The sequence below is a fragment of the Panthera pardus genome, unplaced genomic scaffold (assembly GCF_024362965.1).
Source record: "Panthera pardus isolate Hobbes unplaced genomic scaffold, ASM2436296v1 HiC_scaffold_12, whole genome shotgun sequence".
Classification (NCBI taxonomy): Eukaryota; Metazoa; Chordata; class Mammalia; order Carnivora; family Felidae; genus Panthera; species Panthera pardus.
In genome coordinates, this window is record NW_026526677.1 from 58,268,241 (window position 1) to 58,280,835 (window position 12,595).

Consider the following 12,595-nt stretch of genomic DNA (forward strand, 5'->3'; position numbering starts at 1 on the left):
GCTCCAGGCTCTGGACTGAGCGTCAGCACAGAGCGCCATGGTGGTGTTTGAACTCACAAACTGTGAGATCATGACTTGAGCTGAAGTCAGACGCTTAACCAACTGAGCCACCCAGGTGCCCCTGTATAGGGTGTTTTTACTGGGGTAAGAGTTCTCTGTGCTCTGCCATCTCATCCCTACCCCTCTCCATTCATGGCAAACCCTGGTCTTTTTTTTTTTTTTGTCTCCATAATTTTGTCTTTTCTAGAATGTCATGTGGTTGGAATCATTCAATATGTAGCTTTTCAGAGTGGCTTCTTTCACTTAGTAATATGCATTTAAGTTTCCTCCATGTCATTTCATGTCTTTAATAGCTCATTTCTTTTTAACACTAAATAATATTCCATTTTCTGGATGTACCACAGTTTATTTATCCATTTACTTACTGAAGGGTATCTTGGTTGTCTCTAAGTTTTAGTGATTATGAATAAAGCAGATAAAAATATCTTTGTGCAGGTTTTTGTGTGGACATAAGTTTTTAACTCCTTTGTATAAATATCAAGGAGTACAATTGGTGGTTCATATGGTAAGACTGTTTAGTTTTGTAAGAAACTGCCAGACTGTCTTCCAAAGTGGCTGTACCATTTTGCATTCTCACTAGCGGTGAATGAGTTCCTGTTGCTCCACATCCTCGCCAGCATTTGGTTTTCTTCATGTTTTGGATTTTGGCTATTCTAATAGGTGTGTAGTGGTATCTTGTTTTAATTCATAACTCCTTAATGACCTATGATATGGAGTATCTTTTTATGTGCTTATTTGCCATGTGTATATCCTTGGTGAGGTGTCTGTTAAGGTCTTTTACCCATTAAAAAAAAATCAGATTGTTTTCTTTTGAATTTAATAGTTCTTTGTATATTTTTAAAAAACTTATAATTTTTTTGAAGTAATCTCTGCATCTAGCATGGGGCTTGAACTCACAACCCCGAGATCAAGAGTTGCATGCTCTACTGACTGAGCCAGCCAGGCACCCCTAGTTCTTTGTATATTTTAGGTAATAGTCTTATGTTTATATCAGCTATGTCTGTTGCAAATATTTTGTCCAGTCTGTGGTTTATCTTCTCATTCTCTTGACATTGTCTTTTGCAGAGCAGACATTTTTAATTTTAATGATGTCTATGAATTATATTTTTGATAGTATATATGAAAAGGCATCACCATACCAGGGTCATCTGGGTTTTCTCCAGTTGCTCTGCTCTAGTGGTAGTATTGCAGGTGTTTCAGCCATAATTTCATCTTTTGGAGTGGAGGAATCTGACTTATGACCCTAGAAAGGCAGAGGGAAATAAAGAGAAAAAAGTCCCACATCAGCAGACAGCAGCTCTTGTATTATAAGTGATTGTTTTTTTCTTTATTAAAAGGTGGGGAAACTGAAAGGTTAATAATGATTGATAAATATCTTAGTATAATTAATAATGTTGATTTTATACATGTTTTCCAGTCAGCTTTAAGAGACATTGTAAAAGATTGTGATTTAAAAGGGGAGATTTTCATTTTTCTGGCCCTTTTCTGTCCCATTTCTCAATAGTTCAAGCGGATTGAAACACCACATTTCAAAAAGCTTCAAAGAAATTATTTAGATATTATAGCTACTCTTATGTAAGTTTAAAATCTAATAGCATTTTTACCATCATGTTAAACTTTAATAGAGTATTTCAGAATTTGGAGAAACCTATTGAGTAGTAAATTAAAATGAAATAAAAATATTGTTACTGAATCATTAACTTGTAAAGTTACAAGTTATCTAGTGTGTTGCCACCCTTGTCTCTCAGGTAGAAATGAGATCTAAAGAGATTTTAATTTTAGTCCATGGTGTGTGTGTGTGTGTGTGTGTGTGTGTGTGTGTGTGTGTGTGTTTCTCAGGAAAGCCCAAGACCACCCAGTTATGATGATTCACCAGCAGTACTAATAGGACACAGCATATAGTCATGCTCATGGCTATGAATTATTATAGTGAAAGGATATAATTCAAAAGCAGCAAAGGCACATAAGACAAAGTTCAGGGGAAACCAGATGAAAGCTTCCAGAGTCCACTTTCAGTTAAGTCACACAGGACATGCTTAATTTCCCTAGTAACGAGTTGTTACAACACATGTGAAATGTTGCCAACTAGGGAAGCTCATTAGACAGAGTTTTAATTAGGGGCTGATGATGGGCACCCTCTGCCTAGCATGTGCCAAAATTACAGACTCCCAGCCCGAAAGAAGGTATTCACCATAACTGTATTGTTTCTATAAATAATTTAGGTGTAATAAACCTGTACCTAATCAGTTGTGGGGGTGCAAACTCTACTGAAATCCAAGTTCCTAGGCCCCAGTCAGCCAAGGGCCAACCTTGTAAGTGGGCCTTTTGAGATAGGCAGTGAGGCCTGCTGTCTTAATTCTTTTCTACATTGTGTGTATGTGTGCGTGTGTGTGTGTGCGACATTTAGTATATAGTGTACTTTTATTAAATGTTAGCTGTTTTTATTTATTATAGGGATTCTTCATTGATTACTCCTACTTCTTTTAATTTTGATCTTCTGCATTCCTAGGAGGTAGATTGGCCAGTATTTTGATCTTTATTTGATAGATGAAGAGACCAAGGCAAAGAGAAGCCTTGGCATTTCTAAATACTTTCACTTGATTGACCGAGCAGGTATTAGAATCTAATATGGGGTTTTTTTTGCAAGTCCATAGGATAAAGATGGGATTTTTTTTGCCTTGTTGACATTTCTAGAGGGTATTAGTAAAATGGGAAATAGGATTAAATATTTAAATTAGTGTCATGTTGGACCAATTCACAGTTTTTTTGTATTTATGTAATTTGTGAATTTGGGGGCACAATGCCATTTAATGTAGCACAGTTCTGTTGGGGCAAAAAATGATCTTGACTATTTAGCATTTTGTATTGTTAAAGCATTAAACATCATTAATCTTTAAAAAAATTTTTTTAATGTTTACTATTTTTGAAAGAGAGAGAGAGCGTGAGCGGGGGAGGGGCAGAGAGGAAGACACAGAATCTGAAGCAGGTTCCAGGCTCTGAGCTGTCAGCACAGAGCCCCATGCGGGGCTCAAACTCACAAACCACGAGATCATGATCTGAGCCCAAATCAGAGGCTTAACTGACTGAGCCACCACCCAGTTGCCCCTAAACATTATTAATCTTAATCTGAGATTAAGCTAATCTATATTAATACTGATTTTGGTGAATGTAAATTGGTACTTCACCTCTACCCTACCCATTACCTTTTACTCTCAAATAAGTCAAGGCCCAGATTTCAGTCAGTATGCTGAGTTCCACTTGGCCTTATACATAAACTTTGAGATTTCTATTAATAGGTGTCCGAAAGTTAATTTAACTTGCAATGTAATATACTTATCAAAGCAATTGAATAATTATATTTTTTTCTTGTAAGTTGTAATTTCAAGTAAACCAGACCAAACCACAACTTCTTTCTCTCTCCAATACCAGAGACAATTTTGTAGTTAGTAGATTTTTTTTTTTTAATTTTTTTTTTTTTAACGTTTATTTATTTTTGGGACAGAGAGAGACAGAGCATGAACGGGGGAGGGGCAGAGAGAGAGGGAGACACAGAATCAGAAGCAGGCTCCAGGCTCCGAGCCATCAGCCCAGAGCCCGACGCGGGGCTCGAACTCACGGGCCGTGAGATCGTGACCTGAGCTGAAGTCGGTCGCTCAACCGACTGAGCCACCCAGGTGCCCCTGTAGTTAGTAGATTTTATTGCATGCCACTATACTGGCTGAAATAGTTTACAGTGTTTTCATTTTCATTATACTCATTTGATCCTCATAATGGCCGGTCATAATACTCTGATTTTACAGAAGAGGAAGTAGTTGAGATGAGTTCTCCAAAGCTCTGGAAACTTCTAAGTTGGGGATCAGGCTTTTAACTTTGTATTATTTACACTATGTGATGAAGATGGTAAGCTCTTTGGACATTTTGTTCTAAATGTTAGCAAGACCGTTTTCAAGAAAACAAATTCTCCAACAGTAAATAAAAATTGTCATCATTTCCACCAGGCCACCACTAAAATATTTTTGGTCCCTTGTGTTGGATAGTAAATTTATAAGCCTGAATAAGACTGTCTTCCTCATGTTGCTCCTCAAATAAAAATAAAGGTTTGGAATTTTTAAAAGGAGACAGGAGAAGAATCTTATACTTTGTACCAGAAGAAAATATGATAGAATTTGCTATTATATTTTGGCCTGGGGAAGGTCTTTCCAATTGTACAAAAATACTGAAGCCATAAAAGGAGAAGTTTGATTAATATAACTACCTAAAAATAACCACTATAAGCAAAGTCAAGGCAAATGATAGACTAGGAAAAGTATTGCTAGTTATGTGACATAAAGCTAATTTACCTTATAGAAAGAGAGCTTTTACAAATCAAGAAGAAAAAGTTAATATAAGGAGTAAAGAACATTTCATATCAAAGTAAATGCAAATTACTCAAACATGAAAAGTACTCAATTTCACTCATAAAATATGTATATAAGATACAGAATTTCGCCTATTAGATTGGCAAAACTAAAATGTTTCAACACTTGTTGTGTTGGAAAAGGTATGAGGAAATGGCATTCTTATGCATTGCTGGTGGGACTTAAATCAGTATAGGCTACCGGAAGGAAGGAAGACTTGGTATTGTCTGTCAGAATTACAAAAACACGTAGGTACATATTCTTTGACACAGTAAGTGTAATTCCAACACTTTGATCTATGAATATACTTGCAAAATGATATGCATGCAAGATCATTCATTATAGCATTGTTTGATAACCTTTGGAGATTTAACCCCCCCCCCCCCCCCCCCACCTTGATATCTGTATTTTGGTCCTTCTCTTTATTCTAGGTATTACTTTGTCTTCTCTCTCTTTTTTTTCTTAACCTGTTTTACTAGAGCTTGGTTTATGGGTCATTTCATAGTTTCACCTAAAAGATGCAACCATCCGGTTGTCTGTTTTAATCAGCAGAAATCTACTCTGGCAAATTTAAGCAGAAAAAGAATTTATTGAAAAAGAATATTGGGTAATCCAGAATAACCAGCCAAGTAGCCAGAAAACTTGGCTTGGAAAATAGCAGCTAGGATCCAAGAGCAAAGTCTGTATAATATGAATTCTTTGGAAGTTCTTTGTGACCTAGTGAATTTTTAATTGTTCCTTGTTTGCTTTAAGGAATATATATTCTATTCATTGAGTGCACACATATATATAAATATATTAGGGTAAAGTTTGTTAATTTTTTTGTTCAGTTTTTCTACATTTTTACTTCCTTTTGGACTGCCTGATGTGTTTTTAGTTGTGGTGTGTTAAAATTTCTTACCATTATTTTGGATTTATTAATTCCTCCTTATAATGTTATTAGTGTTTTTGCTGTGGTATATGTTCATACAAGTTCGTGATTATTATATCTTCTTTGTTGGGTTGCCTTTTTAATCATTATTTGATTTCCCTCTTTATTCCTATTAATAGTTTTCTGTTGGTTTTGCCATTTACTAGTTTTGTGGCCTTAGGCAAGTCATTAACCTCTCATTTTCCTTCTTGTAAAATGGGTATAATACCTACCTTACAAAGTTTCTGTGAAGATTCACTGAGAAAATATATATGAAGTATTTTACATGTGATAGCTTCTCCATAAATGGATTCAAAGTACTGTATTGCCTTAAGGGTTTTCTTTTACCTCTCTGCTTCTCCTTCTCTATTAAAGCATCAGATTTTAAATACTGTTTGCCTATAATTAGAAATGTGCTTAAGGGATATGATGAAAATAGTCATCAGGACTTTTTTTAAGTGAGTGAAGGTGGTGGAATGTTTGCCTCCCACAGGCAAAGTCTAACAGTTCTCTAGTACTTGTAGGCCTTTAAGTTACTGTTCCCTGCTTCTGCATTAGATCCAGTGTTTCTATCTTCCATATTTCTTAGGTATGCTAGAGTCTTTCAGAATAGTTGAGACAACTGAAAAAGGACAAAAGTCAATTTTTTTGAGGAGCCTACTTGTCTACAACAAATATTTATCAACCTTAGTGGGATATAGAGTTCTTAGAAAGTCTTAAAATTAATACTGTATTTTGACCACTACATATACATAGAGTTATATAGAAATGTCACATTTAAGGAGTGTAAATGTGGACTTTTCCGCTCCTTTTTGTTAGCATTTAGAACTTATTTATTTATTTATTTTGAGAGAGAAACCACGCGTGAGTGAGTGCACACGTTAGCGGGGGAGGGGCAGAGGACAAGGGAGAAGGAGAATTTTTTTTTTAATATAATTTATTGTCAAGTTGGCTAACATACAGTGTGTACAGTGTCCTCTTGGTTTTGGGGGTAGATTCCTGTGATTCATCGCTTATATACAACACCCAGTGCTCATCCCAACAAGTGCCCTTCTCAGTGCCCATCACCCATTTTCCAGAGGGAGAATCTTAAGCAGGCTCCATGACCAGCATGGCGCCTGATGCAGGGCTTGATCTCACAACTCTGAGATCATGACCTGAGCCAAAATCAAGAGTCGGATGCTTAACCAAATGAGCAACCCAGGTGCCCCTAGAACTATCTTTTATTCCTATTCTTAATTCGGATTTTTATCATCTATTTATATTACCCGTGTGTACTGTATGTCTCCTGTGGTCCTGGATAGCTTGGACTTAAAAATATAGAGAGATGAGGGTAGAAAACAGAATTTCAGCTAAGAAAACAGTGTAGAAAGTTTAAAAATATATGGCATGGATCTATTGTAACTAACAGTCAAGGGTTAAGAGATCCAATGCTGGAGAAAGACGAAGTTGTGATCTGTCTTTGGAGGGCCTTGAATGACAGATTGAAGAGTTTTGACTTTCTTCTATAGGCCAATAAAAACCACAAAGGCTTTAAGGGTAAAAAAATCAGGTTATATACTGAAAATATTTACAGGTTGGATACAGGAAAATACTCTGCTGGCAATGGCAATGTTGAAAAAGAAATAGAAAGATACAGTGTTATGAATAAAACTTCAGTTCATTTAAAATGTTACTTAGTAACATTGAACTAAGAACTTTAAGTACAGTTTTTCCTTGAGGTCCTTTAACATGTTATTTTACCAGGCCCTTCCAGACCATTCTATATAAAATAATCTTTTTCTTTCATCCTACATTTATTTTCCTCCATAACAGTACCACCAGTGGTATTATGTACACACTTGTTTGTTTACTGTCTGTAAGATCCTAAACTCCACGAGAGCAAGGGCTTTATGTGTTCAGTGCTTCTGAACCGGTGCTTAGAACTCTGCCTCATTTATACCCTTTAATAAATATTTGTTAACGAATGAATGACTATTCAAATTAAGATGACTACAATTTTTCATGTGGTTTATAATGTGAGGACAGCAGTAGGACAAGGTTTGGGGTTCTTTCCTAGAAACTTCTGTTAAAAAGTGTTTCTTTTCCCTTTTCTCCAGAGTTTATATTCAGAGCACCAATCAAATTAAGCAAGCCTGGGGAACTTCGTGAGGAATATGAAAGCCTGAGAAAGGTATAGTATACACATTAGCATATCACTCATATTCTTAAAGTAAATTGAAATAATGACATTAAAGAATGCTTAGTGGGTTTTTAATTTACAATGCAGAGCCTTTCTCTGTATTACCTTATACCGTAGCTATAATAGAAGTAGAGTAAACCTTAACTAAGAACCTCTTTTTAGCTATCCTTTCAAAGATGAAAATGTAGCTCCCCAAGCCTATCTTACACCTGCAACAAGGGGGTATTCTTGGCATTTAAATGTTGGTTAAAAGCTAACATTTAAGCTTTAATAATAATAGCTTGTACTATTTTTCCTTATCTTGCAAAGTTCTTCTAATTACGTGTAATTGGTGTTATCTTTTGTTGCTTTTACTCTGTTATGTACTCCAGAAGAACTGTAACTTAGGCCATTCAGAGGGTAGTGAAATAATTTCCTAGGTGGAGAATGTTTACCACTGGGAAAGCTTTTAGCTATGTTCACATCATCTTATTTTAGATGTTCTCAAGCTAATTGTCTGGGAATCACTTAGAGAATTAAGATGTCAAAAAGGCTGGTAATAAGAAGAATGTTAGAAGATTTGTATCATCCTTCCCCAGCCCTTTCCCTATACCACCATACCTTACACACCTCCGTAAATGATTCTACATGTGGATATTTAATGTTTTGTAAAGGTAAATAATCCACTTAATCTGAATCAGACATCATCATAAAACAGGTGAGACAATAACATTATTGTGGCATTTTATATTGAATGGAAAAATTAGTATTTAAGGAGGTCACATGAAGGAGAAAATAGAGAACTCTGCTTAATTATTATACATTTTTTGACTTTCTCTTTTAAGTGAGAGTGTCAAATGTTGACCTGGGTCCTCATGCTCCCTTTTATCTTATTTTATTTTATTTTATTTTATTTTATTTTATTTTATTTTATTTTATTTTATTTTATTTTATTTTATTTTGTTTATTTTTAAATCATGACCTAGTAACTTTAAAAAAAATTTTTTTTAAGTGTGTTTTAAAATTTACCTTTAGAAAGAGACAGAGCGTGAGCAGGGGAGGGGCAGAGAGAGAGGAAGACATAGAATATGAAGCAGGCTCCAGACTCTGAGCTGTCAGCACAGAGCCCATCACTGGGCTTGAACTCACAGAATACAAGATCATTACCTGAGCCAAACTCAGATGCTTGACCCACTGAGCCACCCAGGCACCCCCTCATGCTTCTTTTATATTAGTATTATGAGGGTACTTTGGTTTCTGCCTTTTTTTTTTTTTTTTTTTTTTAATTTACATCCAAGTTAGGATATAGTGCAACAATGATTTCAGGAGTAGATTTCTTAATGTCCCTTACCCATTTAGCCCATCCTGCCTCCCACAACCCCTCCAGCAACCCTCTGTTGGTTGTCTGTATTTAAGAGTCTGTTGTGTTTTGTCCCCCTCCCTGTTTTTATATTAGTTTTGCTTTCCTTCCCTTATGTTCATCTGTTTTGTATCTTAAATTCCTCATATGAGTGAAGTCATACGATATTTGTCTTTCTCTGATTGACTAATTTCACGTAGCATAATACCCTCTAGTTGCATCCATGTGGTTAGTTGCAAATGGCAAGATTTCATTCTTTTTGATTTTCGAGTAATACTCCATTGTATGTATATATATATACCATATCACCTTTATCACTCATCCATCGATGGACATTTGGGCTCTTTCCATACTTTGGCTATTGTTGGTAGCACTGCTGTAAACATTGGGGTGCATGTGCCCCTTCGAAACAGCCTGCCTGTATCCCTTGGATAACTACCTACTAGTGCAATTGCTGGGTCGTAGGATAGTTCTATTTTTAATTTTTTGAGGAACCTCCATACTGTTTTCCAGAGTGGCTGCACCAGTTTGCATTCCCACCAGCAGCGCAAAAGAGATTGTCTTTCTCCGCATCCTCGCCAGCATCTGTTGTTGCCTGAGTTGTTAATGTTAGCCATTCTGACAGGTGTGAGGTGGTATCTCATTGTGGTTTTGATTTGTATTTCCCTGATGATGAGTGATGTTGAGCATTTTTTCATGTGTCAGTTAGCCATCTGGATGTCTTCTTTGGAGAAGTGTCTGTTTATGTCTTTTGCCCATTTCTTCACGGGATTATTTGTTTTTTGGGCATTCAGTTTGAGAAGTTCTTTATAGATTTTGGATACTAACCCTTTATCTGATATATCGTTTGCAAATAACTTCTCCCATTGCATTGGTTTCCTTTTAGTTTTGCTGATTGTTTCCTTCGCTGTGCAGAAGCTTTTTATTTTGATGAGGTTGCAATAGTTCATTTTTGCTTTTATTTCCCTTGCCTTCAGAGACGTGTTGAGTAAGAAGTTGCTGTGGCCAAGGTCAAAGAGGTTTTTGCCTGCTTTCTCCCCAAGGATTTTGATGGCTTCCTGTCTTACATTTAGGTCCTTCATCCATTTTGAGTTTATTTTTGTGTATGATGTAAGAAAGTGGTCCAGGTTAATTCTTCTGCATGTCGTTGTCCAGTTTTCCCAGCACCTCTTGCTGCAGAGACAGTCTTTATTCCACTGGATATTCTTTCCTGCTTTGTCAAAGATTAGTTGGCCATATGTTTGTGGGTCCATCTCTGGGTTCTCTGTTCTGTTGCATTGATCTGAGTGTCTGTTTTTGTGCTAGTATCATACTGTCTTGCTGATTATAGCTTTGTAATACAGCTTGAAGTCCGGGATTGTGATGCCTCTAGCTTTGGTTTTCTTTTTCAAGATTGCTTTGGCTATTTGGGGTCTTTTCTGGTTCCATACAAATTTTAGGATTGTTTATTCTAGCTCTGTGAAGAATGCTGGTGTTATTTTGATAGGGATTGCCACTTTGGTTTCTGTTTTTAAATCACTTACACAGTTTTTTTCTACTTAAGAAGAAATTATTTTTAGCGACCACATCAAAAGAACCACAGATTCTTCTTAAATAAAATTCCAGAATCTGCAGATACTTAATTCTGATATACTTTTTTTTACAAAGAATATGGAAACTTTAAACCTATCAGCTTGAAGATAAAAAGAAAACAAGGATTGGAGGTAGAAAAAGAAGGTTAAACAATGCATAGTAAGAGCTGAGGTTTTTAATAAGCTTTGGGAGAGAGAAGGAAACCTTGGGGAACTGTGCTTTTATTCTTATTAGGAAGGAGGGACAGAAAAGCAGTTTTAAAAGGGAATGATGGCAGAATGTTTTTAAGTGAAGCTAGGGCAGTCTCACCCTATATAAACTGGATTGGGCTTGAAAAACGCTCACCTATGTCTTTTGGGTTAAATAAATGACATATAAAGCTCTCTCCACCCACCTGCAAGTACCCATGTTATCTGGCATCCATTGTACAACCTGGAAAATGCAAATTCAAGTCATAAAATCAAATGGCACGAGTATGGCATATCCGTACAGTAGACTAATATTCAGCAATAAAATGGAACGTGCTACCAGTTGGATGAACCTCAGAAAGATGCTAAGTGAGAAGAGCCAGATACAATGGATGCACATATTGTATGATTCCATTTACAGAAAATGTCCAGGATAGGCAAATATATGGAGACAGACAGTAGATTAATGGTTTGTTGGAGGAGGGGATGAGAATGGGGAGTAAGAATAAACGGGCCTGTGTGATTTAATTGCAGTGGTGAAGATTTTTACAACTGATTATGGTGTGTTCCACAAATTGGTAAATTTACTGAAAGTCACTGAAATTATACACTTGAAGTGGATAAATTATGTAACATGTAAAATATGCCTTAATAAAGTTGTAAAGGAGAATTAAAAGGCGCTAGACATCTGGATGGAGAACTTGATAGAGAAAAAGGTGTCTCTTAGAGTGCATATTTTATTTTCTAAAAGAAAACAAAGTAAATATATAATTATTTGGATGTATATCTAGAGAAGGAAGATCCTTAAAAGTTTCCACTAAGCAAGGGATGGTAAGTGGGAATTTGTTGTACACAACTCATCATTACTATTTGATGCATAACATGCTACTGATATACTTTTTATTTGGTATATTTTATTTTGTTTAAGTGATAGTAAAAAATTTTATAAGGGCTATGAAAAGTTAATAAGAAATTTTATTCTTGGGGCGCCTGGGTGGCTCAGTCGGTTGAGCGTCTGTCTTCAGCTCAGGTCATGATCTCACAGTCCATGAGTTCGAGCCCCACGTTGGGCTCTGTGCTGACAGCTCAGAGCCTGGAGCCTGCTTGGGATTTTGTGTCTCCCTCTCTCTGCCCCTCCCCTACTCATGCTCTGTCTCTCTCTGTCTCAAAAATAAATAAAAACATTAAAAAAATTTTTTTTAAAGAAATTTTATTCTTCTAATTCTAGTTCTTTTAAAAGATACTTACTTAGTAATCATAGATTATCCTACCTATGGGGGGAGTAGTATGCTTAAGGTTACTCTGAGTTTCTAAATTTTATGATTCTGTGAGTGGATTTATATGTCCAAATATGTTTAAAACTTTCTTCCTGCCATGTATCATATATAATTTTGGGGTTTTTTGTGAAAAGAAAAATAATATAGAAATATGCAGAGCAAAATGTGAAAATTCCTCTTTTCCTTATTTTTCATTATCCTCCCCATAGTTAACTTTGATAACTAGTAACAACTAGTAACATCAGTTTAGGTCCTTTATATACTTTCACACACACACACACACACACACACACACACACACACACACACACACGCTTTAGTCTTTTTCAGTATAAATGAGCTCATGTTATATAGTCATTTACTCATCAGATATTTTTTGCATCCCTACTGTGTGCCAAGCACTGGAGATATGGTTCTGCAGACACCTGAGGTCCTTGCCCAGGGAGATTCCATTCTAGTGCCAAAGACAGTAAATTAGCAAACAAATACTTAATATATATTAATAAAGTAGGATCAGAAGAGTTACTGGGAGGTGGAGAGGAAACTTGAGGAGACACAAAAAAACTGTTTTAGATAATCAGGAAGGTCTGTCAGAGAGGCAACATTGGAGTTGCTACGTGGGTTAAGTGAGGTAGCAAGCCAAGTAAAAGTATGAGGAAAGAGTATTCTA

General features: G+C 36.0%; 1 protein-coding gene and 1 long non-coding RNA gene across 5 annotated transcripts in view; one reads left to right on the top strand and one right to left on the bottom strand.

The window, feature by feature from the left end:
* Positions 1 to 12,595, top strand: part of RNF169 (ring finger protein 169) — a 106,385-nt gene that overhangs the window by 25,572 nt on the left and 68,218 nt on the right. For all 4 annotated transcript variants that reach the window (XR_002079972.2, XR_002079974.2, XR_002079973.2 and 1 more), the window contains exon 2: positions 7,467 to 7,540. Coding sequence is in view for 1 of the 4 variants with exons in the window: in XM_019449819.2 (XP_019305364.2) it covers positions 7,467 to 7,540 (74 nt within the window). In the remaining 3 variants the exon portion in view is untranslated. The remainder of the gene's footprint in view (positions 1 to 7,466; positions 7,541 to 12,595) is intronic.
* Positions 1 to 12,595, bottom strand: part of LOC109267200 (uncharacterized) — a 40,640-nt gene that overhangs the window by 24,359 nt on the left and 3,686 nt on the right. The window contains exon 2 of the long non-coding RNA XR_002079975.2: positions 1,200 to 1,303. This is a non-coding gene — a long non-coding RNA (uncharacterized LOC109267200). The remainder of the gene's footprint in view (positions 1 to 1,199; positions 1,304 to 12,595) is intronic.